The sequence below is a fragment of the Takifugu rubripes genome, chromosome 1, assembly GCF_901000725.2.
Source record: "Takifugu rubripes chromosome 1, fTakRub1.2, whole genome shotgun sequence".
NCBI lineage: Eukaryota > Metazoa > Chordata > Actinopteri > Tetraodontiformes > Tetraodontidae > Takifugu > Takifugu rubripes.
The window spans coordinates 25,994,133-26,020,425 of NC_042285.1; the positions used below are offsets into that span (position 1 = coordinate 25,994,133).

General features: G+C 52.7%; 1 protein-coding gene across 1 annotated transcript in view; it reads right to left on the bottom strand.

The window, feature by feature from the left end:
* The window catches only part of LOC101064453 (contactin associated protein family member 5), a 53,916-nt gene extending 29,649 nt beyond the window's left edge, over positions 1–24,267 (bottom strand). Inside the window, exons 1-9 of the mRNA XM_029843752.1 lie at positions 24,157–24,267; positions 22,914–23,107; positions 16,890–17,037; positions 12,682–12,885; positions 12,274–12,458; positions 10,387–10,530; positions 5,988–6,258; positions 1,620–1,763; positions 1,388–1,547 (exon numbers count right to left, since the gene is read on the bottom strand). Coding sequence (XP_029699612.1) covers positions 1,388–1,547; positions 1,620–1,763; positions 5,988–6,258; positions 10,387–10,530; positions 12,274–12,458; positions 12,682–12,885; positions 16,890–17,037; positions 22,914–23,107; positions 24,157–24,241 — 1,535 coding nt within the window. The 5' untranslated portion in view covers positions 24,242–24,267. The remainder of the gene's footprint in view (positions 1–1,387; positions 1,548–1,619; positions 1,764–5,987; positions 6,259–10,386; positions 10,531–12,273; positions 12,459–12,681; positions 12,886–16,889; positions 17,038–22,913; positions 23,108–24,156) is intronic.
* Between the last annotated feature and the right edge of the window lie 2,026 nt (positions 24,268–26,293).

A 26,293-nucleotide genomic window follows, 5' to 3' on the forward strand; every position in this document is an offset into this window, starting at 1 on the left:
TCAAAGTTGGAATGGCGCCGCTCCTTTAACCTGGCTAGATCACCATGGCAACTCATAACCTGGCCTGGAGGCAGTTGGAGAGCGTTCGGGGTTTAAAACTGGCTGCGGCTCGTCATCGATTCCACTCCTGATGTTCATCAGAGATATAAACCCTGAGCTGAGTTTATTCCCTATGAGATCCTATAAGAGCCCATCTTAACGAGCTGTACGTTCCAGAAGAGTCACGCCTTCAGAAGAAGGGCTGCAATTAACTCCGCGCTGAGCGAAATCATTTCCCTCTTTTCTGCAGAAAATATTAAGACTTTAATTTGAAGACACTTAAATCTGAAGCCTGGTGAGCCGTGAAAAGCTCTGCTCCGAGCTAGCTTAGCTTATAGCGAACAATCTGTCAGCATTTATGGGGTTAACAAATATTAACTGTAATAACCGACTTTGGATGCTGACTGTTGGGATTCACTCTTCCTGCTAAATGCCCATAGCAGCTCATTAGGGGGTGTAAATAACAGCAAATTACATCAATTTGGAGCAACACAGCGATGCGTTTCTAGAAAGAACTGAACACAACTGTGTAGCAGCCTCGACGTGCGAGGCTAATTCAGACAGCCTGGCTAATTACGGATGCTTTTCTGTGTACTTCCTGTTTTATTTTGGCCGTCCCCGACACTCCTCTCAGGTTTAAATGCTCTTCCTGTCCTATTGACTCCTAGCATGGAAGGATGGAGGATAACCTTGACCCTGAGAAGCCATTTGGTTTTCATGTGAGCCCATCAGAGGGGATTCAAACACCTCCTCAAAGATCCATGAAGGCGGGGGCGGGGGGGGCAGTGGACAGGCTGGCCACTCATTACCGTCTGCATACCCACTGCCAGCCAGGCTCCAGGGGCCCAACACAAAGTAAAAAGCTGCAGCTTGCATGTTTGTCTTGTTCCTGTGTTCCGGGGCCACACGCGGCGCCTCGGTGCGGTCGCAGGTCTGCCCGTCCTGTTCCCGCGGCCCACAGCTGGACGGGCTAATGAGGGATCGGGATCGGGGAGCGTGCCACACAGGCTGGCGGGGAGCAGCTCGTTAGCATACTCCTCTGTCAGGAAAAAGGTGTTCCAGACTTTCTGTTGCCGTTTAATTGGCTGATCCTGTCAGCGTGTTTGTGTCTATCGGACGCGGCGGCGGAGTGTTTCCAGCGGCTGTGCCGACAACACGCTGCCATCTTCAAATTAACAGCGCGGGGGGGGGGACAAGCGTGTCACCCCGGTGTTATTCCACGCCGCTTTTTTTTCTTTTTAAATCCGGCACGTTTGGGGGGATTTCACCGGGGTTAAAACCGGAAATCTGCGCGACAAGCGTCTCTGTTAGCGACAGAATAAACAAACATGAACGCCGGCGTCTTTACCTGTCTCTTATGTTGCAGGTGTCAAACTTCAGCTCGTTAAAATTTCCCAGCAGGCCTTGCTGCACGGAGCTGAGCTTCACCGGCTGCCCGTTGATGAACACCAGGCGCAGGCACCCCTGAAAGGTCGGAGTTTGGCGCTGGCAGTCCTTGTCGGGGCAGCCTGACGTGGAAAAACTCACTTTTACTTCCGACGCACCAGGAGGAGCGAAAGCAAACAAACAAACAACCGTACCTCCGAAGTAAACGTTGCCTCTGGATTCCAGCTGCTGCCACAGCTCCACCGTGGACGGCGACTCGGCGTCCAAGGTCAGAGCGATCTGCAGATCCCGGCTGTCCAGGCTGACGGCGTGCCAGAGCCCGTCGTTGACTCTGTGACCTGCCGAGAGTTATGACAGCGTCACCGAGCGGCGGCGGCGGCGGCGAGTTCCCTTTCTTTCCAAAGTCCCAAAACTCCTCTTAGCGCCGCTCTTGTTTCCGCGCTGACATTCAGAAAAAGTCAGAGGACTCCTCCTCCGTCGCGGCGCTCAACTCCCCAAACGCAGCCCCCCCCCCCTTCCCAACCCCCCGGTCGTCAGCAAAATTCCCGTTTATTGTTTTGGCGAGTCCAAATGCTAACAGGATTCTGTCTACGCCGCCCCTGAATTAGCACAAGAAGAGCAACTGTCGTACATCAGGAGGGGACCAGAAGACGGAATTAAATCCAGTCTTTTCCATGAAAGCAGTGCGGAGCAGCCGGAGCCTTCAGACGAGATGGGAAATATACAACAACGACGACCAATCGATGGAATCGGTGGCTCGACAACACGGATAATCCCTGATGGGAGACACGTCAGGGGTCACAGTCTGGCTGAAAGGATCCGATTTTCTACCAAATATGTTGAGAAAAAAGGAGGGAAAAACAGGTTTAATCGGTCGGATTGAAGAAAAGGAACATTTTAGTGTCGTGGCTTCGGTTGTTTTTCCGGGCCAAACGTGCTCAGCGGAGCTTCCTAAGTGAAGCTTTTTGGAAAATATATTTATAGGAGGACGGGACTTAAATGGAGGTTGGGAGCCACTTCCCGAGTATTTCTCCTTTTGGGTGCGACTCCATCCCCTCAGTCGCCTACAGGCAAATGCACTCCTTCCTCGGCTCCATTTGTCTGACAGCTTCGGAATGCTTTCCAATCTTCGTTTATTCTTTCGGTCTGGCTGAAACCTGGCAGGGCTGCCTGTTTGTGACAGCACACGTGCTTCCAGAGAATTCTCCTTCTCAGGCCGGATAAATGATTCAAAGCCCGGCTCAGACTGGGTTTCGTGGCTGCTGCGAGACTCCGACGACCTTGTCCTCTCCTCTCACTTTTCCTTTGATTATCAGATTCCGCTCGTCAGCCTTGACTTATCCCGATAATTACTGCTCCTCTGCTTTGTGTGTCCGCTCTCATCTCCCCATTAAAGCCTTCCGAGCCAGTTAATAAAAATGTGCCGTTTTATTACAGCGTTATAGCTTCATAAACAAACAGCCAGCAATTAGCTTTTAGCATGTTGCAAAGTGGGAATGACTTCATTAACTAGCCTCCCTATAAAGCTCCGTTAACTTAAAACGACTGCATCAACTAAGGATGGAGACATTTATTATAATATTCTATGTTCCTAGCATCATTTTTGTATTTAACCATTAGGTTTAGCAGGACGTGCGGCTGTCGTGACGCTAAATTCAGACCTAATGTAATATCTTTTATCTCTTGTGATTCTAATGTTTTTAGAGTCGTATTTCCTGACCTCCAATCTGACATGTTGGGATATAAAAAGCCAACTGAGAGAGAGAGAAAGTGTAAAAAAAAAAGAAAAGTCATCAGATGAGCAACGCCGCTCCAAACGCGCTTCTTTGAAATTGACAGCTCATCCGAGAGGACAAGAGCCTGGGAGAGGACGAGGGCAGCTGTGAATAGGAATGAGACATCTACGCCTCCACTCGCCGCTCACACTCACGCCGCGTCAGCATTCCGCCGGAGCCGCGCCGCCGCTCGGAGGCAGCCGCCGGTCACGCAGAGTGCACCATGGGAGTTATTTTCGTTAGTATAAAATCAGATCTGTCCAAGGAGAATTTGAGGATCTCTCCAGCGGTCCGGCGTTGTGTTTCGCTCGCAGCGCTCCCCCTCCCCCCCCCGTAGCGTGGGAGCGCCATGCCCCCCCCCACTGACGGTTTCATGGGTTGAGCAGTGAAGCCCATGAGGACTCACTGGAGAGCATCGGTAACAATGCCCCCCTCCAGCTCAGCTCTCATCGTCTCATTATCGCCCCCACTGCCGGCAGAGCTTTCACCACTACCTTCAGGACCGATATAATGGCTTTTTTTCTCAGCATCACATCAGTGGGGTTGCGTGACGGTTCCTTGAAAGATAAGAAAAATAACCCCTTAACCCTTTTCCTGACACCAGAGCGTCACTAGCCCGGCCCGGCGTGGCACGGCCCGGCGGGGGAACCCTCCCTCCATCCCTGGAAGCTTCGGGATATAAACATGTTTAACCACATGCTTGACAACTGGGCTGTTGAGAATTGTTGCATTTGCGCACGTCCGAGATGACAAACGGACATCTTGTGTTGCTAAAGCACCATTAAATAGTTGGAGAATTCAGCTTTGAAGCGACAGGAACATGAAGGTCTTCACTCAAAGAGCAGCGTTAGCAGCCTCTTTCATTAGCGCCCGCACGGCAGGAGACATCAGACACTCACACGGCCTTGGAAGAGAAGATTAGGGGACTCTGGGGGAGCAGAGCAAGTAATTGTTGTGTGTTGCTGATCTGTAACAAAAGAAAACTTTAGCTGCATCTTTAGCTGCATCTAAATCTACAGATAAAGTTCCACCAACAAAGGTGGTTCTTGCCCCATAAACTGACAACGTGGACTCTTTAGAGCTCTGCACAGTCACCCCAGGGGGCCTTTATCAGCACTAACCTCCCCCACCCCTGTTGCCCCCCACGCGTCCGGCGCCCATTGGACACATGGGACTGGCGCTGCTTTGGTGTCCTAATGAAATTAAGGGATTTACCCCCCGGGTTGTGCTTGGGAGGCACATTTAAGGGGGATGAATGTGGGTTTTACGCAGCAGATCCCAGGGATTATTCTCAGGCAAATTAAAATGTGCCGAGTCGCTCCACGAGAGCCCCGCACTTGTCGGCGAGATGCTATCGGAGGCCCCGGTCAATAATAATCTCAGCAGTGACCTCCATCACGGCAGCACCGGGAGAGCAGGGGACGACGGACCATCACGCTCCGAGACAAACGGGTAAAGCAGCAGAACGAACCTGAATCACCGAGGCCTCCGCTCATGAAACAAACTCCTCGTGCTCCTCGTGCTGCGGCTCTGCCGCTCGTCGCCCCGGCTGCAGGCAGGTAATTTAATCTCTGGGATGAATTATATAAATAAAGGGAATATTGTCCCTCAGGTCGTCCTCTCCATCTATATTTCCCAGGAGTCCGCCATCGGCAGAAAGTCCGCCTTCCCCAAACAATCACGGCTGTCTCGATAATCTCGGCTAACCGATCCCAGACAGGGGATCCGGTGATATTTCTCACCAGGAAAGAATGGTGGGGTTTTTTTGAGGTTATTGAACTTCTAAGCTGATAAAAGAATTTGGATGAAATGACTTTGGTTGGTCGGAGCGCCGCTCGCAATCATGCGGTCGGCTGGAGATTCCAAGGTCGAGCGAGGATGGCAATCATTTGATTTGGGGAACTCGAAACCCACTTCATGCAGATGCGTTTATGTGACAGCAAATAAGAGGAAAAAACGGTGACGAGTCGCCCCAAAACACATGTGGGCGGGGGGGGCAGCAAAAGTGTTCTATATTAAAACATCCTCCAAAAAGTCTCACGCACACACAGAGAACAAAGAAAATTACTGTCAGCTTGACAAATCGCCTTAAGAAATCATTATTCTTCATCCCTTTTTGGTGAAACTCACTTATAAATAGAAAAGCTCCTAAATTCAAAAGCTTTATCTCGAACCCAGAACGGCCAGAAGAAAGTGACCTCCGACCCACAGGGCTCAATAATTCCTGTGTGCGAAAGCACGAATCTCACCCACATTTCTTTGAATTAATTTTGTCACCAGCAGATTCTAAAACGGCCGAAAACCCACGTTGTAACCATGGTAACCGTGTTTTCCCTGGCGTCAACTAACAAAACCTGTGTTAACTAAAAGGTCTCAGGAGGCTAAACGATTCATGGTGCGTTCAAGTGACTCTGGGATCCGTCGTTTTAGCCAGTTTTGTTTATTTGTTCAGTTTTGGACCTCCTTTAGCAACGACTTTGTTCCCCACCTGTGGAGCCCTCACAGACATCAAAAGAAAGTAATATATTTGAAAAGTGTAACACTTTAACTGGGTTATTAAATGAGCGCTGAATAAAACCAGCAATGATTGGAGCCTGAACGCACCCTTCCGAGGACTAATGCACAATAGCTTCCTCCTACGGAGAGAGCAAGTCCACTATTAACTGCTAAGTGTGGCACATGTAAACGCCTCACGTGCACAGGCTGGCACCTCAGCAGCTGCTGGGCCGTCTAGTCTGAGGGGTCTTTGAGTTTTTGCACGTGTTTTTATTTTAGAATCCGACTCACCCACTGAGACCTCTGATTTCTGTCGCCCTGAGTTCTGGAGGGTCAGGGACAGCCGGCTGTTGCTGATCCGCAGCTCCAGTCTCTGGGGCTCCGGGTTCAGCTGCAGCGACAGCAGAAGCCCGTCTGCGTTCCACGTCCGGAACTGGAAGCGAACGGAGAACCCCCCTGCGCCCGCGGCGGCCGCCGACGGCAGCGACAGGAAGCTGCTGCTGGAGCTCAGGAAGGTGCAGGACACCAGCTGGGGCGGCGAGCACGAGAAGGTCACGTTGCCCTGCGGGAAGGAGACGGATGCAGACGTGAGCGACGAGCCGGGGGCGAGATGGAGAAGCTTTCGTTTCACCGTTCGTCTGAGGCTGTGGCGTTTGGGGCCGGCTCGTTTGTTTCACAGACCTCGTCCGGCACGACAAGATCGCCCCCTTTTTCACAGGAGTAGAAGTGGAAGAGCCATCGAACCAGAGAAATGGGGAAATAAACACCAGGCATCTGCAGTAAAACAACAGTCCCTCCAACAAAAAGTGGGCTTTTCATCGGCCGAAACAGCTCTTTTAGGAGTTGAGAAGAAGAAAGGCCATCTAATATCTATAGCACGTGCTCTTTATGCTCTTTATGCTGTAGCAGCAACCGTGCGGAGGTGTTATGGACACATTATCTGACAAGAGAAGCTCAAAAAAAAGGAACTTTTCGACTCCCAGAGCATCCAGGTCGCGTACATCTTCCCGGGAAAAGCGGACAAGCAGCTGCCATTTATGGTTCAGTGCTTATAAACTCATCAGCTAGTCAGGATCTGCCAACTCTGCTAACAGGAGGCTAAACGCAGGGCAGCATCGCAAACAACGGCGCAGGAATCAATCAGGGGCGGGTTCAAGGGTCCCGCAGCCTGACATTCAGCAAAGATGGTTTGTTTTTTTCCTGGTTTCGTATTTTCCGAGCATATTTAAATGTGTGGATCGATAACAATCTCATATCTGTCAAAGAAGCAGTTATCCAGGAGAGAGCTGGCTTGATTAGCATAAACACGGGAAAGGGCTACAGTGGGAAGCCACGGGGTGACGGGAGCAGCCTCCCGCCGCCGCCTCATTAGCATATCTGCAACAACACGTAGCCTTTGGAGGCCGCACGGGCGCGACCGCGCCAGCGCCGTATCAACCAGGAAACCGGGGTGAAGACTCTATCAGTCCGGATCTGCTTCTTCCCATCTCCGCAGTCGGGCTAATGCTCCTGACATCACGTGGGAGGTGGATTCTGACGGCTCGCAGCCTCATCTGCTTCCACCTGTTTGTTGAAACAGCGTCGACGTTTGGTCTTGAGCTGTAAATCCAGTTGTCAACACGTGGAAATAACGGCGTGGCGACGGCACGACCTCATCACTGCGTTAGCTACTCTCCAGTGATGGATGAACGTCAACCAGCAGCCACCGCCGAGCGCTAGCAAAAGGCTTCAGAGAGCTACTAATCACTCTGGTGTCCTGAATGTTGCTGGATCAACCTGCTGTTCCCATCATCCCTCCATCATCCCTCCATCATCCCTCCATCCATACATCATCCATCATCCCTCCATCCATCCCTCATCCTCCATCATCCCCCCATCCATCCCTCATCCCTCCATCATCCCCCCATCCATCCCTCATCCCTCCATCATCCCTCCATCCATACATCATCCATCATCCCTCCATCCATCCCTCATCCATCATCCCTCCATCCATCCCTCATCCATCATCCCTCCATCTATCCCTCATCCATCTATCCCTCATCCATCCATCATCCATCCATCCACCCACCCATCCATCCCTCATTCATCGATCCCTCATCCATCCATCCACCCACCCATCTATCCCTCATTCATCCTCCATCCATCCATCCATCCATCCCTCATTCATCCTCCATCCATCCACCCACCCACCCATCCATCCACCCATCCATCCATCCATCCACCCATCCATCCATCCCTTATCCATCCATCATCCACCCATCCATCCATCCATCATCCACCCATCCATCCATCCATCCATCCCTCATCCATCCATCCATCCCTCATCCACCCATCCATCCATCCATCCACCCATCCATCCCTCATCCATCCATCCATCCCTCATCCATCCATCCATCCCTCATTCATCCTCCATCCATCCATCCACCCACCCACCCATCCATCCACCCATCCATCCATCCACCCATCCATCCATCCATCATCCACCCATCCATCCATCCATCATCCATCCATCCATCCCTCATCCATCCATCCATCCCTCATCCACCCATCCATCCATCCATCCACCCATCCATCCATCCACCCATCCACCCATCCATCCATCCATCATCCATCCATCCATCCCTCATCCATCCATCCCTCATCCATCCATCCATCCCTCATCCATCCATCCATCCATCCATCCTAGACCAGATCCCATCACCGTGCCTGATGGTTCCAGCTCCAGACACCAGCAGAGCCAGCAGGTGGCATCTGTTGCCCTCATCTGTTTGGTGTCACCTTGGGTGATTGTGTTTTCTTTATTTATGCTCATCAGCGGTTTTTGCCCCTTTTCCTTGCCAGCCCCCCCCCCCCCCCCTTGTTATCTTGTTTACTCAACATGATGATTCAGCATCTGGTCCAGCAGTGGGAGCTTCAGTTCAGGAAATGAGTCTAAGGAGGGAGACGGCCGGTCCGGAGCGCCGAGGTTGCGTCTGTCTTATTAAGCAGCATAAGCAGGGAAACAAAATACGCATCATATTTAACTCATATGCCCCCCCCCCCCTCCCATTGCCAGAATGCTCTGTTGACTGTCAGGGTTCTTTCAGGGCAGCCTTGTTTACAAGAGGCCAAAAAGATCTGGGTTCTACCGCTGCTGTGCCTCTGAGTGGAACGCTAGCGCAGCCGTAGCCTCATTAGCGCTACGGTCAAATACACTGCGATTACTTCCATCTCCCCAGAAATGAGACAGATTCCGTTTTTTTCTACCCTGAAAATATAAACTCCATCAACTCGACCTCGGATGAGGCCTGACCAGTTGGGACTCTAGAAGTGCTGGTAGGTCGGGTTCACTTGAGGAGGGAGCCATTTTCCATTAACTGGTCTCATATTTGCTTTCAAGACATGGAAGTGGTATCAATTACCCACCTAATTCTTTTTAAGAATCTCACAGGACAGAAAATAATTGACAAAATAATTCTAAAGTACCATTTTTGCCTTCTGAAACTCACCGGCAATTTTAAAAAAACCAATTTTCCCGGCGATAGTGATAAAGTCCACCCGGGCCGGAGTCTGTTTAAAACCCAAAGTAAGCACAAACTGGGAGGGAGGCGAGATGATGGGAGATGAATCCAGGAAATGTGTTTGCTCCTGGCCTATAATACCGAAAATGGTAAGAAAAAAAAATCGGTTTGGATTTCAGTGTAATTCTGTCCAGTGCAAAGGTCGCGGTCGGCATATTCAAACACCGACTGGTGATGTTGACTAAGGTCGCGGTCCCATCAGCCCCGGCGCCCGCAGGCCAGAACAGAGCAATCACAGCTCTTTGACTCTCAATAAGATTCCCTCCCATCAACCTCGGGGAGATGGCCCCATTGAAATTCCATTACAGCCTCCATCATGGCGGCGCCGCTCCCCACCTCCCTGTTGTCTTACAGGCCTTTTAACGCAGCCGTCGGATATTAAAAGGCCGCCGACGCCCCAGATGAGATGTGTCATGTGGCTCTTTGGCCCGCTGATTTGTGCGGGAGGCCGACGGCCCAGATGAATCTATTCATGCTGGCGAGGAGCACATAGAGGGTTCCACGTCTGCACTGGGACGAGCCGGCTTTAATTTAGCCATTTTGGGCCACAACACGAGCTCTATATAGACTCACTTTATCTGAGGTCAATACCAGCAAATGCAACCGTGGGAGAGAGAATAAAGCCTAAAAATGGGTTTTAACAGGGGGAAAAAAGGTTAAACGTGAACGTGAACATGAGCAAAACCGTCTCTGTCTGTTTATTAGTGACCAGAAATAACATTCAAAGGAAAATAAGGAAAGAAATGTAAAGAAAAAGGCTTAATTGTTCAAATAAACACACATTCCTGTTAAAATCCCAAATCAAAGAATCGCCATCCCGCCGCAGCGTTCAGCTCAATTCCCCTCAGACTCTTTTCATCCCACAAACATGGAAAACGGGACGGGAATTCATCTCAGAGCCGCGTTGAAACGTGTCTCAGATCTGATGAGAAAAAGGAGGAGAAGAAGCAGAAGAAGCTGCCTGAAGATGTCACCTCCTAAGGAGCTTTTCCGGCCGTTTCTCCTCATCTTTAGCATCACTGCTCCGGTTCATCAGACTTAAAACAGGATCTCATAAAAGGGCCTTTAAGGACCATTAAAAGGAACGTTGTGGATCTACCCGGATGCAGCGGCGGAGGACTCGAACTCACCACGCTGTGGATCTGCGGCTTGCGTCTCTTCGCCAGGTCGATGATGTTGTTCCCGTTGTAGTACAGGTTCTCCATGCAGCCCTGGAAGTTCCTCCTCAGGAAGGTGCCGGGTTTGCCGGGCAGCGGGATGCCCCCGAAACTCAGCTGTGGCCGTCGGGAGACAGGAGAGATCGTGAATTTTCAGCGTCAAACTCCTCTTTTTCTGACCAGAAAAAACCCTCAGATTTCTCTCTTTTGTCAGATTAGTGATGGATGTTTTCATCCGAACCACAAATAGAAGCGGAAACTGCTCTTAACACTTACGAGGGCAGGCGCTCCGATGGATGACTAAACTGCATAAAAACTCGCGCTGTAATTCACCGGCAGAACCCGATCGGACGCGTTCTGATACCTAATGCGGAAATATTAATGTGGGCTCAGGGAGAGCAACAAACCCGGCGCCGGATGTTTAAACGGGTTCCTCGTCCCTGACCTCGGAGAAAACGCCGGAAAACCTCAAAAAGGAGTCTTTTACTTTGGTGCGGGGGAGCTCGGCGAGGAGCGCTGACCTCTGCCCTCACCAGCGCCTCTGGGATGAACTGGAAATGACTGCGAGCCGGGCCTCATCATCCCGGAGCGCCGCTGCTCCCCGCTTTAATGCTCCTGTGTCCGGATCCCCACAAAGTCATTTTGAAAGGCTTCCCAGGGGAGCGGGGGCTGTTAACGCAGCAGATTAGTGTTGGGATAAAACTGTTGTCAATCACACGCGGCAGCGTTGGGCTGTGAGTGTGTGTGTGTGTGTGTGTGTGGGTGTGTGTGTGTGTGTGTGAGTGTGTGTTTGTGTGGGGTGTGTGTGAGTGTGTGTGTGTGTGAGTGTGTGTGTGTGTATCTGAAGGTAACGTTCGGCCATTTCACGTCCGAATAAAAGAGGAAATGAACTTTCCTGTTCCCGGTCTCAGCTCATTTTGGCGACATTTGAACGTCACGGGGATAAAAACGGCGCCGCACATGCGGCCGGCGGCGTGACGCGACAGGAGCGTGCGCATGGAGACCGTCGTTCATGCACGGAGCTCTGCTTCCAGAGCTGGTTCTGGCCATATCTGACAAATCATTGATTTTTTAAAACCAACCAATAATCCAACGCTTCCTCTTCCTGTCCCTGAGACTGATCCCGACCAGATTCCCAGCAGCCTTTTAATGTCCCACTAATCATCGTCTCAATAATGATAAATCTCTGTTAATTGCATTATCGCAGAAGACACAAAGCCAAATTAATTCCAAGGAATTTGTCGCAGCGTGGACACATTAGATGAGCTCACCCTTGGCTAACGAACAGAGGGACGGGAGCAAACCTCTCCAGAGGAGAACGAGGGACGTGTTTGAACATCTAAACACCCAAAGTCGTTTCGGACTCGTGAAGCAAATGTGCTTTAATGCCAAAGGAGATTGGAAAAGTTTCGGGTCCTCCTTCAGCGGGAGAATCGGGATAATCAGACATTCCGTCGCTCCTTTAGCGGAGCAGGAAACTGTAATTGGATGGAATCCGTAAATGGCCCCCGGGGATCCCCCAAAATCGGCTTTGACAAGCGCTAACGCACATTTAGGTAGCGGGGACGCAACGTAATCTATTTATCGGGGACGTTGTTTAGACGTGGGATGAAAATAATAATCAGGCCAGCATTCCCGGTCTTCTACTCCTCCGAGAGAACAAAAACAACTTGTAAAAATGTCATTTGACAACGCGGCGCCTCCCCAGGGCTTCCTCGCTAACTGCAGACTGTTTACCCCGGGCCCCCCAGGCTCATCGTCGCCGTGTTTGTAATGACGGGGCTGTCTGCGCCGCGCTCCGTGGATCCATTTAACCCGCCCCCCACCTGGTCACGTGAGGCGGCTGTCACGTGGACTCACCTCGTAGTCCACCTCCAGCGAGTGGCCCTCTCCTCCGGTTTGGAAGTGCTGCGTGTGGGCGTCCACGGTGAGGTTGACCTGCCTGTTGAAGCGCTCGATGTGGACCGAGTGCCAGTGCTCGTCATCCAGCAGGCTGCCCACGGTCACGGCCACGCGGCCGCCGCTGAGCCGCGGCCTGCCGTCGTCTGCCGGGAGGGAAAAGAAGCTCGATAAAATGCGCCTAATCCTCCCGCCGCCCTCCTCTGGAGCAGGAAGTAGAGGCGCTTGATGGACGGGCCGTTGCAAAAATAATCACCTGCAGCTAATTTTGGGAGCATTTGTGCGAATCGCTTAGCAACGGGATTAACTGTAGCTACAAATCCGACGATTGTGCCTTCAAAAGGCCTCGCTTGTCTTATGGAAATGCACCTAAGTTGAGGTAAAGGTCCAGTCGGCCCCGGTGGAGCTCCAGGGTGATGTAGTCCCCGCGCTGGCCCTCCCCGTGCAGCAACACGCCCTCGGCCTGGTGGCTCTTGAACCGCAGCGAGATCACGTCCTTCAGCGTGGACATGGACTTCTGGTTGAACCGATACAGCAGCGAGCTCCTGCCGTCGAAGTCGGCCACGTAGGACTCTGCAAGGACAGGAGGCGTCACGGGTTGGGACGGGAACACGCGTGGGACGGCGAGGCGAGGAAGGCGGGGCGACACGCCTCCCCCTCGCGCCGCCCTGGTGGGAATTCACACGTTAAAAAAAGAAAAGGAATAATTTTTCACACCAGACTTTGAGTTTGGAATTAGGAACCAAATGAGGTGGAAAAAGCGTCGTGTGCTGCTTCTAATTTGATGCTAGATGTTCTCCAGGAGGGTTGCCATGGTCTCGGGCTTCATTTTCATGAAAACTATAAATCTCTGTCAAATCTGTAGGAGGTGGGGGGGTGGTGATGGGGGGGGGGGGGGGTGGAAGTGCGAGAAAAATAACAAGTAATCGCACCGATAACAAGAAGAATAGGAAAAAAACGACACTGGAAAAAATAACTCCTGCTGGATAAGCACAGCGGCCGATGATGGGAATAATTACAGCCTGTTGGCAGACCCAGACCCACGACCAGACCCAGACCCACGATCAGACCCAGACCCACGACCAGACCCAGACCCAGACCCACGACCAGAGCCAGACCCACGACCAGACCCAGACCCACGACCAGACCCAGACCCACGACCAGACCCAGACCCAGACCCACGACCAGAGCCAGACCCACGACCCACAACCAGACCCAGACCCAGACCCACGACCAGACCCAGACCCACGACCAGACCCAGACCCACGACCCACGACCAGAGCCAGACCCACGACCCACAACCAGACCCAGACCCACGACCAGACCCAGACCCACGACCAGACCCAGACCCAGACCCACGACCAGACCCAGACCCAGACCCACGACCAGACCCAGACCCACGACCAGACCCAGACCCACGACCCACGACTAGAGCCAGACCCACGACCAGACCCAGACCCACGACCAGACCCAGACCCACGACCAGAGCCAGACTAACGACCAGACCCAGACCCACGACCAGACCCAGACCCACGACCAGAGCCAGACCCACGACCAGACCCAGACCCACGACCAGAGCCAGACCCACGACCAGACCCAGACCCACGACCAGAGCCAGACCCAAAGTCTGCCTTCCTCATGCAGATGCAGCTTTAATTGAATCGTGGAGAATCGGGATCGGAGGGGCCTTTCAAGAGGAAGGAGATAAAAGGAAGAGGATAAAGAGAGGAGGACGCATCATCAGAGCCGAAATCAGGACCGAAGCCCTCCACTCTTTAATTTGCACCTGATTTTTCATGCTACCTTTAATCCTGCGCTACAAAGAGGCGCTTTGAACCGTAAAGTGGCTGCAGCCACGAGCCTGTGGACGCGGCTCCGCGACCTTGGGAGACCCTCGAGATGGGAATGGAGTATAGATTCGATCTCAATGAGCAGGAGCGTCGTAGGAATATCAAGTGGTCAAAGACAATAGTCCCACCGAGCTACTAACGATGCTGCGGCCTCTAACGACGCAAAGGGACCATCAAAGGCCCAACGCTGCCCTGACGCCGTCCATTATGGTGTGAAGGTCGTCGTTCCAGGAGCGAGGAAACCTCCCGTTGGAACGCTTGACATGATTGATCCACCGTTTCATCTTGGCCTGAGCTGATTGGCTAAAGCCGAGCGTCCGGTCGCGGCGTTCCGGGAAAAAACGGCCGCGGCGTCGCGTAAACCCGTTTTATTGGGAAAACGGAAGATTTGTGGCCTGTGATATACAGCCGGGAATTATGGTAAAACGTTGGCTGGTGCAGAACCGCGACTGATAGGAATTGTCATTTTAATTTGGAATAATCTCTGGGACGGAACAGCACTTAATAAACGTGTTGCTACAGCGTTTAACGTCAAGTGCTTGTAATTTCTTTCGGGATGATACGCGCACAAAAACGCGTTTAGGGATGCGCGATGGCGGAGGAGGCGCATTAATCTCCTGAAGGCTTCCGTCTGGGCGACGGCGTCGGTTGCCGGGAGACCTGTAACGCTGCCTTTTACCCGTATACAAAACACACAATTTAGGTCTGTCACATTTACATAAATGTAGACAGAGGCCATTTCTGGTGCTTCTCGCATCCTTTCGGAGCCGTGCCGTTAAAATAAGGCATCGCTGTCTCGGAAGCTTTGCTGGTGATGCTGCTGTGGCCCCTCTGATGCAGCATCTTCCTGACTGACAGCCGACGCCGAGACCTCGCCAGCCTGCCGCGCAGCCCGTAAATCCTTCCCCCCTCCGTTCACACCAAACCAGCAGAGGCCAAAAATAAGCACTGCGGGTTCTGCTCCGGCGGTTTTCTCCGGCGTTCCGCTACGCCGTTGATCAGTGTGGTTTTAATTGGTCCGATTAGTTACGCTGGGAAGCAGGAAAGAGCGACAGGATTTGCCGCTCAGCTGTCGGCGCAGGCGGGTGAATTGTGAACACAGGTGGCGGCGTGGACAGGCTGCGTGTTCTCGCTGTAGGTGTGGACGCCGGCGTGCGCCGCGCGTGGCATCGTTAGCATGTTCTGTGGCGCTGAGCTGCTGTTCTGTCAGGATGCTGATGGGCTCCACCAACAGCTCACACACGTCTGCATCTGTCATGACGAAGACTGAATGAGGCGCTGGCGTCTCTGGGGGGGGTGGGGGTGGGGGGGGGTTAGCCAGTGGCCAGGTGAGCGGGGACCACACGTGTCAGACGTGACACGTGTTGGAACAGAGCGGTATCCCACAATGCACCAGCTCCAGCCGCAGTAATGACGCCAAGTACAGGAAACACTCCAGGAGTTCCGACCCGTGAACAGTTTCGAGAAGCAGCTTGTGTACTTTGGTTGAGACTGCAACGCCCCCCCACTCCACCCCCCCTCCCCGCTCCATCTGACTTTTCCCTGAGAGGCTGTTTGAAAGCCGAGGGAGATAAAGTTTAGTTTGCCGTCTCCCTCCCTCCTCCAAGTGTCCCCTGGGCTGCAGAGCCAGACTCCACATCCAACCTCTCCAACTGCTCAGTAAAAAGAAAAAGTATATACAGATATAAAAACATCTAGTAAAAAGAATTCTCCAGAACTTTGAGTCATAAGTATTAGACACGCACATCCCGGCTGAGAGCTTGTTCCCGTATCGGAGTTAATTTTCCCCTGTCGATTCCCCAGATTTAAAGTGAAGCCAGTGTAATCCACCTGCGCCGGCGTCGGTTCTGATCACTTCATATTTCAAACGGCGCTCGCGTGACGCGCGGTCGCAGCGCAGACATCAGACATTAATGCGCTCCACTTCTCCGATGCGGTTTGGGAATTACCAAAGTGATCTGCGCAATATATTCCAAGTGTGTTTCACAGCGCATTAATTCTCCAGCTCGCCGTCAGGAGCTTCGCCGCGTGTGGGAGGGGGAGTCCACAGCACATGGATTTTACTGTGGACGGCGGAGCTGGAAGACACTTCCTGTTTAACCACCGTTCACCGGCGGCGCCTCACCACCGCGCCGCTATTTGCATTTGCTCCCGGCGCCGACACGTCCCATCTCCCTTCCCATAACTGTAGCTTCTACCTGACGTCTTTCCCAATCTGCTGATATTCCCGCACGCCGGGCGTGCACAGCCAGCCCATAATCACCTTCTCCTCTTCCTGTCGTAGCGGGGGGAGGAAAAAAATGGTCATGAACCGAGAAGGTTTTTATTCCAGAAGTAGGAAAGCAGCTCATCCTGAGATAATTATGTATTTATACTCAGGAAGAACACATTACTAGAGACAGGGAGATAATTAAGTAATGATGAGAAAACAGCAAGCAAACTAGATAATGAACGTGATGGTAATAAGCTGGAGTGCGTTAAAGTGTCATCTGCAACAAGGGCTCGACAATATTCACCCCGTCACAGTCCTTTCATCGGAAAATCCGCAGGAAGCTACGGCTACAGAGGTGTTCTGGCGGGTTCTAGGTTGGACGTATTCACCTCGCTTAAAAAAAGAGGGAAAAAACGGGTTCTCACACGCGTCCTTGTATTTACTGGAGCTGGCAGAGTATCGTCTGTGTGTGTGTGTGTGTGTGTGTGTGTGTGTGTGTGTGTCCGCCCACTCACTGTAGGAGCAGCCGTACACCTCCACTCTGAGGCCCATCCAGCCGCTGGGGTTCCAGTCCAGAGGTACGAAGCGCAGGAAGCGCGTCCGGACCGGGTGGGACAGCTTGTTCTGGACAACAACCTCCGAGTTCACGTTCCCGACCAGTTTCTGTGGGGACACGAGGGCGCGTTGGTGAGAGGAAGTGTAACATCAGCACATCAACCGCATCTTTTCAGGCGAGGAATAAGAGCTCCGCGGAGCTTTGGTGTCCAAACAAATGACACGTTTGAACCAAATTAGCAAACAGGTGCTGTAAGGGGCCGTGTGGTTCCAGCTTCTACCACTGAAGTGATGCAACATAACAGCAGAAAAGCCTCTTTTTAATTAACCCGGAACAACAGAGGCTCTAATTTAATGAGTCGGTGCAGGAAGTCCTGCAGCTCCCCCCATAAACCATAAACCAACACCCCCCCCCCAGCAGACACCAGCCCAAACCCGTTCTAGTCGTTGTTTCCAGTCAGATCCCAACTGCTTTGAATTCCCTTTGTTGGGAGTCACACTGGAAGTTGCCGGTGTTGCTAAAGAAGACGCTTCCAGCCTTGAAACCGTCTTCGCCTCCGCCGGTGAGCCGGGGCAGACGGGGCAGACGGGGCAGACGGGAGCAGACGGGGCAGACGGGGGCAGACGGGAGCGGCGCCGTTCCGATTCTGCTGAATGGGTGAAATCTAAGCAGAATAAAAATCACAAGGCTTGAGTCGACGTGAACAGTGCTGACAGGGTGGAGACGAGGTGACGAGAAGATCCAATCAAGGAGCCCCCACCACTGATGTTCTGAGTGCACGGTGACGTGCCATTACTCCCCCCCCCCCCCCCCCCCCCAAAAGCCCTGTTGTGTTGTCAGCCTACACAAAGACAAAGCCACAGGACACCGACGAGGACAAGCAGCCTCTGAAAGACTGATGGCGCCGCTCATTTTAGGCCCGATTTGACACATCAAATCAATAATGACCCACATAATAAAAAAGTAGGAACTGGACCCCCCCCCGGGGGGGGCTGCAAGGCCCGGTGAATAGTCCTGACAGGGCCCATAACTCAAGGTACAGCAACGGCGGCGGCAGGAGGGCGGCAGCACCTGTGACCTTTCGCTACGTTCCCAAAAGCAGCCAACAGGAAGCGGCGCTGAGCACGCCCGGCTGGCGGCGGCGCCCGCTGGGCCACCGGGGGGGGGCGGCGGCGGCGTTCGCGGCGCTAACGGTGATTTATGCCGCGGCTTCCCATCGTGATCCACTTACTGAGGGCGGCCCGGTGGACGCATCCGCAGACAAGCCGCTGTTATTTACGCGCCAGGAGCGATTCCAACGTGCACGGGAGGGATTAGCGCGCGGCGCCGGCCCGTGGCTGGCACGGCCGCGGCGCCCTGGCAGAGCGGGCGGGCTGAAACAAAAGACGCCGCCCTTGATGAAAACATAGACGCGGCTGATGGAGGCGCGACCTTCATTGTGGAGGTGGAAATTGATCAGATTTATTGGTCAGCGAGCCAATAACTGCCGGGAGAGCAGATTCCCCGGGAACGCCGCAGAAGCAAAGTCACCTCGTTTTTTCCCATCATCATTAATGACTGTCTGTCCACCTGACTCCCAGGTAATCGGGTCTGGATCTAATGGACCAAACAGAACCCGGCCCGCATCGCTCCGACTGTCCATTAGGCAACAAACCCGCGTCACCGAGGCTCGTTGGCATTCAGGGGGAATTCCACTCCGAGCTCATCGGGGCTCCGGGGAAAAGAAATAAAAACCATGACGTTTGTTTTCCCGTTTCTTTTTCCACACTTGGGAGGAGAAAAAACCTAGAACATCCCATTTGTTCCAGCTGGGAAATGAAGTCAAGTCCCAGAGTGAAAGCCTAAGGGGGGGGGGGGTGTGTGCAAAGGTCCAGAGGACGGCGCTCCGTCCTGATCCGCATAAACAGGCCTAACCCCACGATGACTTCATTATTCCTATTTGTTTCTGTCAGCACGACACAGTCGCTCTCCCCATTCATTAAAACTCTTTACTCTTCCCTCTCCGGTGATGAGCTCCCTGGAGTCAGTTTTCCTTTCCGCTGCGTACGCGCAGCCACATACGTTTATTTTAATCAGTTCACGGGGGAATGAGCCCGGCTGCAGGAGGAGACGATACGCCAGGAAGAGAAAGGTCATCGGCCACGAGAGCAGCCGGAGGGCCCACAGAGAGGAAGGAGGGGTGACCTTGAAACTGCTGCCATCCTCAAGTCACCTGACCAGGGACCTGAAGTCACCTGACCAGGGACCTGAAGTCACCTGACCAGGGACCTGAAGTCACCTGAGCAGGTTCAGCCTGTTTCTACATCATGTTATCTGGCTTCTGCATCCATCCATCATCCATCATCCATCCATCATCCATCCATCATCCATCCATCATCCATCCATCCTGCATCATCCATCCATCCATCATCATCCATCCATCATCCATCCATCATCCATCCATCATCATCCATCCATCCATCATCCATCATCCATCCATCATCCATCCATCATCCATCCATCCTGCATCATCCATCCATCCATCATCATCCATCCATCATCCATCCATCATCCATCCATCATCCATCCATCATCATCCATCCATCCTGCATCATCCATCCATCCATCATCATCCATCCATCATCCATCCATCATCATCCATCATCCATCCATCATCCATCATCATCCATCCATCCATCCATCATCATCCATCCATCATCCATCCATCATCATCCATCATCCATCCATCATCCATCATCATCCATCCATCATCATCCATCCATCCTGCATCATCCATCCATCCATCATCATCCATCCATCATCCATCCATCATCATCCATCCATCATCCATCCATTCATCATCCATCCATCATCATCCATCATCCATCCATCATCATCCATCCATCCATCCATCCATCCATCATCCATCCATCATCCATCCATCCATCATCCATCCATCATCCATCCATCATCCATCCATCCATCCATCCATCCATCCATCCATCCATCCATCCATCATCCATCCATCCATCCATCCATCATCCATCCATCCATCATCCATCCATCCATCCATCCATCCATCCTCCATCCATCCATCCATCCATCCACCCCTCCATCCATCCATCCATCCATCCATCCATCCATCCATCCATCCATCCAGGGTCCTCATATTTCCCAACCAATCTTCATTAGCCTCCCCTCGTTAACTTCTTGTGGGTCTGGCTGATTCTTGCTTTGTCCTGTGAATTCATAAATAATTCAGCTCGGAGCCTCCTATCAGGTCTCCAGCCTGCTCCAACCTCCTTTTGGAGTGGTTGTGGTCTAAATGTTGCTGTTACCCAATGCCGTGTCTCCAGTTACGCTCTCCAGCCCAGATAACTCTAACCACTAATATGAGGATGGACGACGCGCAGGGGGCCAGACCCAGCAGGGCACCACAGGGAACAACAGCCTCACAATGAATCCTAAAGGAAGCCAATATACATAATATATGATGCGAGGCATCCTGCTGGATGTGGTCAGCAGCACGGCGCGGCGGCGTTCCAGGCCATTTGCAGATGGTCGTTAGTTCTGCAGATATTCGGTCATAAACAAACGATTGGAGACGCTTAATGTGAGGGCAGCGCTGCACGGAAGGCTCAGTGCACCACGCCGAAAATATACATTCAACCTTCAGGGACCTTGAATTCCACATGTTCCACTCGGCATCCAGGCCTGACACTTGAGGGAGAACCCAATCGCGTCCAAACGGGTTCCGTTAGTCCGTCAGAACCAAAGGGCGGGTGTCAGTGATCAACACAACAGGACTGACCAGCCAATAAGGAGAAGGATCCTCAAGCAACGCCGCCCTCTCTGCTACGCTAATCAGAGTTTCAGAGGCCATTTGTTGTCCATTTTTCCCGATTTGTCACATAAAACAATGACAAACCCTTTGAAGTTCATCTCGATTACCAATCAAAAACAGCAGAGCAGAGAAGCCGGAACCGCCCGCTTGAACTTTATTTTATCAAAAGGCTAATTTTGTCCACAGGGCTGATCCGGCTCGGCGTTAGCCCGGAGTGTCACCCAGCTAGCGGCGATGTCAGCAGCTGCCGCCGCCTCATTAGTCCCTCTGACTTGGCATTCTGGCAGCGAGCCATTACCTCTGAGCTCGAGCTAAGACGGATGCGACTCACTAGCAACAAGGTCTCGGCGAACACGTGATCCGCCGAGCACGGGTCTGAGCTACGTTAGCCATTTTTCGGACTAATTGGCTGCTATGACGCGTCTAACATCTTCCCGTCCTCAGGAGCGGCGAAGGGTATCTGCGAGTGTGTGTGACTTGAACACACTCCGGCGCTCGCCTACAGCTGCACAAGTCTCCATTTAACGCTTGCCAGGTTTCCGAGGGTGACGTCTGTTTTGTCTGCTTCAATATGGCGCCGCGTAGCAAAGGCTGAGCACTGAATTTAAAGATTTGACATATTTACTCTCATATTCTCTCTCTTTCCTACCGAGCGCGGCAGCTGCAGGTCTCGTCGGGCACGACTCCAGGCCTATTTATGATGTCTTGTTTTCCTTTTGATGTCTAACCACGCTACAGCCGGACTGACGGCGTGCGAGAGCAGGATATTTTAAGTCAGTCACATCAAAGGAGTCTCAGTGTAATATTTAGACACAGACGGGTCCAAACCTACATTTTCTGATGACGACTTTGGTGCCTGTTGGACATCTGAAACTGCTGAAAACAAAAAGCAGCCTCCGTCTCTCTCTCTGCCACCCTCCACGCCCACCTCAGGACTCGCCAACTCTCCGTTTTCTTCGTATTTTAATTCTGACTTTCAATTAGAAACCTGGAAGTGCCGCTTGCATTATTCAGCGAGCGCATTTCTGTTTTAAGTGTTTTGATGAATAAAGGTGGCAAAACATCTCGCCTGAAACTTCCTGTAAGTGAGGTCGAAGCAATCTGCGCTCGTGGTTGCAGGAAAAAGGTTTATTTGCACTTAGAAGCACATGCCGCGGTTGCCATGACGACCACATTTTAGATGTCTATTTTTTCTTCATCAAACCGAACGGGTCCCTTCAATCCGGACGCACACGTTGACTCTATCAATGGTCACGTTTTCGTTCCAGGTAGCGGGATGTTGTCAGTGCTTCAGGTTAACGCACGTGCAGCGAGCGGGAGCGTGCACGTGAGCGGCTCCCAGAGGAGGTCCGAGCCTGGACCGCCCGTCTCAACGTCTCCGTTGATTCTGGTGGATGCTCCACGCTGGCAACAGCCAACATCTCTGCGTTCGTAATTCAAACACAATGAAGAGGAGGAATAAAAACGCAGCTTCTCAGCAGGGGGCCACCGCACAGGCTGCTAATTGGACCGCCAGGCAGAAACAGTCCCAGAAAAACAGTGTAACATATCGGAGCAAGCTGTGACACAACTGGGACAAACACAATAAAGAATTAATGATATGTGCCAACAGAAGGGGGGTTCAGAACTCGTGTTCTTGTACACGCTGATCTGAGAGGTTGTGACATCACACGGAGCGCCAAGAGGCGACGCCAGAGTCTCCGTTATCACAGCTTCAACGTATATATTTAGACAACAGGGCCGAGGGGGACGTGGACGCCCTGCACGAGGTAAAGTTCGGCCATTAGGCTTGAAAACGCCAACTTTCAGGTTTGGACTCGCGAAGAGAACGAAGAGCGAGACGGACGGCTAATATCTGAGGCTGCTCGACTTTCTGCTGTTCGCCGCGAGGTCAGAGTGGGCACTGGAGCGTATCCCGGCCTTAATTGGGAATACACACCCAGGACAGGTTCCCAACTGGGCTCGCCGTCATACCTGGGAGCGATCCACAGCCGCGGAGCGGGCTGACCTGCATGTCTTTGAGATAACCCACACCGACACGCTCCGCTACCAACCGGGGGCCAAACCCACAACTTCGTGTAAAGTAGGACTGTTTCTGTGCTTTGAGGTTAAACAGAACAACAAAAGATCAAAGGACTGATGAAAGGAACCGAGACTCACCCCAACGCCGTCCTCTTGCCGGTACTGTTTCCAGACCCGGCCCGTGTCGCTGTACAGCAGCTGGTAACTGCTGACCCAGTCCCAGCTGTCGTAGCGTCCCTGCGTCGCCACAGACGTCACCTCCATCTGCTCCTTGAGGTCCACCTGCAGCCAAGGGTCTTGGTCGGTCACCATGGGAGTCCAGCCTCCCGCCCCTGACGGAGAGACGGAGGAGCAGCACAGCCGTGAGTCACCTGTGCGCTGATAAGAGCTGCGAGACTGTTGAAGAGTCTGTTTGTTTGTGGATGTTAACGCCCGCCGAAGAAGCGGCTTCTTCTTGAAGCGTGTGGATTCTGGATTTAGAGCTTTCGCCCGCAAGATCCTCGTCGCTTCGGAAGCCAGACGCTTCTCAGAGTTTATGGTGGAAAATGAAAAATACGGCTTTGATTGGCGATACTGTGACCCATTCAAAAACCAGAAAGATCTACTTTTTCCTACAAACCCCCCCCCCCGGTCGAACCACTCCTCCGTCAGCGTTCGACCCGGGCGGAAGAGTCTGGAGCTGGTGGGAACTCCGAGTGTGGAGATGATGACAATAGTGTTCACTGTTTCACAGTACATTAGGAATCCAATCAAAGCAATCAGACGCTCCCCGTCTCCTCATTACTGATCTGAAACGGCAACAGTGCCGCAATTTATTCGGTGTCTGTAGCAATTTGATTTGCTTAGGGGCAGAAGACTCTGGCGGGGGTCCGGGAGGAGGCTTCCTGATAAGAGGGTTTATTTTATCAGGTAAACCCACCGAGTTTGGACCAGGAGCACGTTGGCCCCCTTTCTGTGTCCTCAACCGCCGACCTTTGGATCCGATTTTTGGCTTTTGTGTCTCGTATTTTGATTCAATTGTAACGATCCCTCTTGTGTTGAAAGCCAAACTCGTCGGTTCTTTGACTTGATATTTAGTCATCGGGATTTGGAATCTGCCATAAGAGCCAACTTAATAACCATAAACAGTTAATCTGCGTGTTTTTGACTCGTTACCGGCAGAAAAAAGAGCAGCTTTGCTGTTAAAAACGAATCTCCCTCAGCCTCCGAATCACCGAAGCGCCCCTCTAAAACACCCCCGTCCCTCATCTGTGATTTGGCTCTGGCATAAACGGTTCCTGTAGGCATTTTATGGATGGCTCCCTTTACTGTTTAGGTTCATTGAGAACAGCTGGCACAGCAGGTGGTCCCGGAGCAGCCCCATACGGGAAGGTGGACTCACCGTCTCTTCTGTTGAGCTTGGCGTTGTAGGCGGCGTAAGTGCCCGAGGACTGGGAGGACCCCTGGAAGGACGAGTGCGGGAGCATGGACGCCAGGGGGCCGTTGCAGTTATCTGCGAGAGGAGAGGAAATAATGAAAAACGGACACGTTTTCATGCTTCAGAACAGGAAAACTGCCCTGGAAAACATGGAGGCGCTAGCTGGGCACGGCCGAGGCTAGCTGGGCACGGCTGAGGCTAGCTCTGCACGGCCGAGGCTAGCTGGGCACGGCCGAGGCTAGCTGTGCACGGCCGAGGCTAGCTGTGCACGGCCGAGGCTAGCTCTGCACGGCCGAGGCTAGCTGGGCACGGCCGAGGCTAGCTGTGCACGGCCGAGGCTAGCTGGGCGAGACTTTAACGTGTTTTAGTCGGGAGATTTATGTGTCTGAAATGCGCTAAAACACAGTGGTGCAAAGGGCATTTTAGCTATTAGCGACAGCTCTGAGTTTTAAAGCAAGAATTGGAGAAAAATAACAGAGCGGCTTCACTCGTCCAGTTGTGCGGCGCCTCAAACAGTCTATTAACCCCTGCAGTGACCCCTGAAAACAGCGGAGAAAAGGTTCCCATTGTCAGCGCCCGCGCGCTCTCTTTAATCCCTCGTTGTGCGATTACATCACGTCCGAGAGGCAGGAACAGATTAAGAGTCCGGCGATCTAAACTCCCTCTCGTCTCCCTCTGATCCGCCCCAATAAGAGCGGAGAACCACGGCAGCTCTTTCGCTCGACTGCGGCGCCGCATTCAGGTCCGGATCAGGAGCCTAATGAAAACTGGCACCGTCCTGATTACAATTACGCCGCCGCCCTCCACATCGGCGTGCCCGACGCTCCCGCGCGTTGGAGGAGCGTTCCGTTTTTTTGGATTCGATTCCTCTTGGATTTGAGATGGATGCTGAGCACACCTGGAGTGGCCCTTGGCCGTGCGTCTGGCCGGCGGGGCCACAGCGGCAGCTCGCCCCTCTATCGGGGCGTCCCGCCGAAGCTCTCCGGGCCCGGTCGGGCTGCTCTCAGATCATTTGCCAGGAGATTTCTCTAATCCTGATTTCGAGTGTGACTAAAGTGGATCAAGCTGTTTTGTCCAAGACCGGAATGATGGCTGAGATGCAGATGTTAATCAGGGAAATGAGAACAGTTCATCTTGACACGCCACTCGTGGAGATGGGGGGTTGATATGCAAGCGGAACGCTTCCAATCCATCAGAACCCTCTTCAGGACCTTGTTTTTGATTCCTTGAGGATAACAACATCACACCCTTCCCATCTGACGTTTGATCCGCTGTTCATCCCGCTCTTGTATATCACAGTCCGGATTAACGCTTGCCTGGCCAGAACCACCCGCTGCCTGACCATCTACATCAATGAAGTCGGAGAAGAGGAAAACCCATCACCGTAAAAGAATACTCCACATGTTACCATGGAGACAAACATGGTGCTAGAGGGAGCGCATTGGGACTAAATGCCCTCGGAGACTGACAGCTGGCACCTTTGGTCCAGGGGAGGAACGTGTGAGGAACGTTGTTGTTGTTGTTTACACTTTAGACGTCAATCACAGCCCTTCGTGGATGGAAGATTTGTCCGTAAAGCTGCTCCGCGGCCTCAGTGATGACTGGAAAATCCCCCGGGGGCTCAAATCTCCGGCTCAGAGGTTCGGATCTCGCAGCCAAATGAGCCCGGGCAGAAGGCTCGCCAAGAGGGAAGCGCCTAATCTCCCCGGACATCGCTGCATCGCCTCCTGCTGGGCGAGGAGCCGTGAGGCAGACCGCCGCAGCCGTCGCCCTGGCGACCTCGGGGGGAGGTTATGGCTGATGGCGATCCGGGTAAAATACCTGAGCAGGTAGCAGCGCCCGGGAGTTAGCCGCTACGCTCCAGCTACGCGCCATTTTTGAGACGGTCACTGGAATGAAGGGTCCTCGCCGGCGCCGGGCCGTCTGACACCATCGGTGTTTTTCCAGCGTCCCCCCCCCCCCCCGTGGACGTAAATCAGCAGCACGGCCGCTAACGCTAACGCCGACACAATTTATATCAACACGCGTTCGGCGCTCCGCCGCACATTTATGGCTCTGTGGCATCGCATGTGAGGGTCAGCGAAGAATAGAGGGCTTTCGT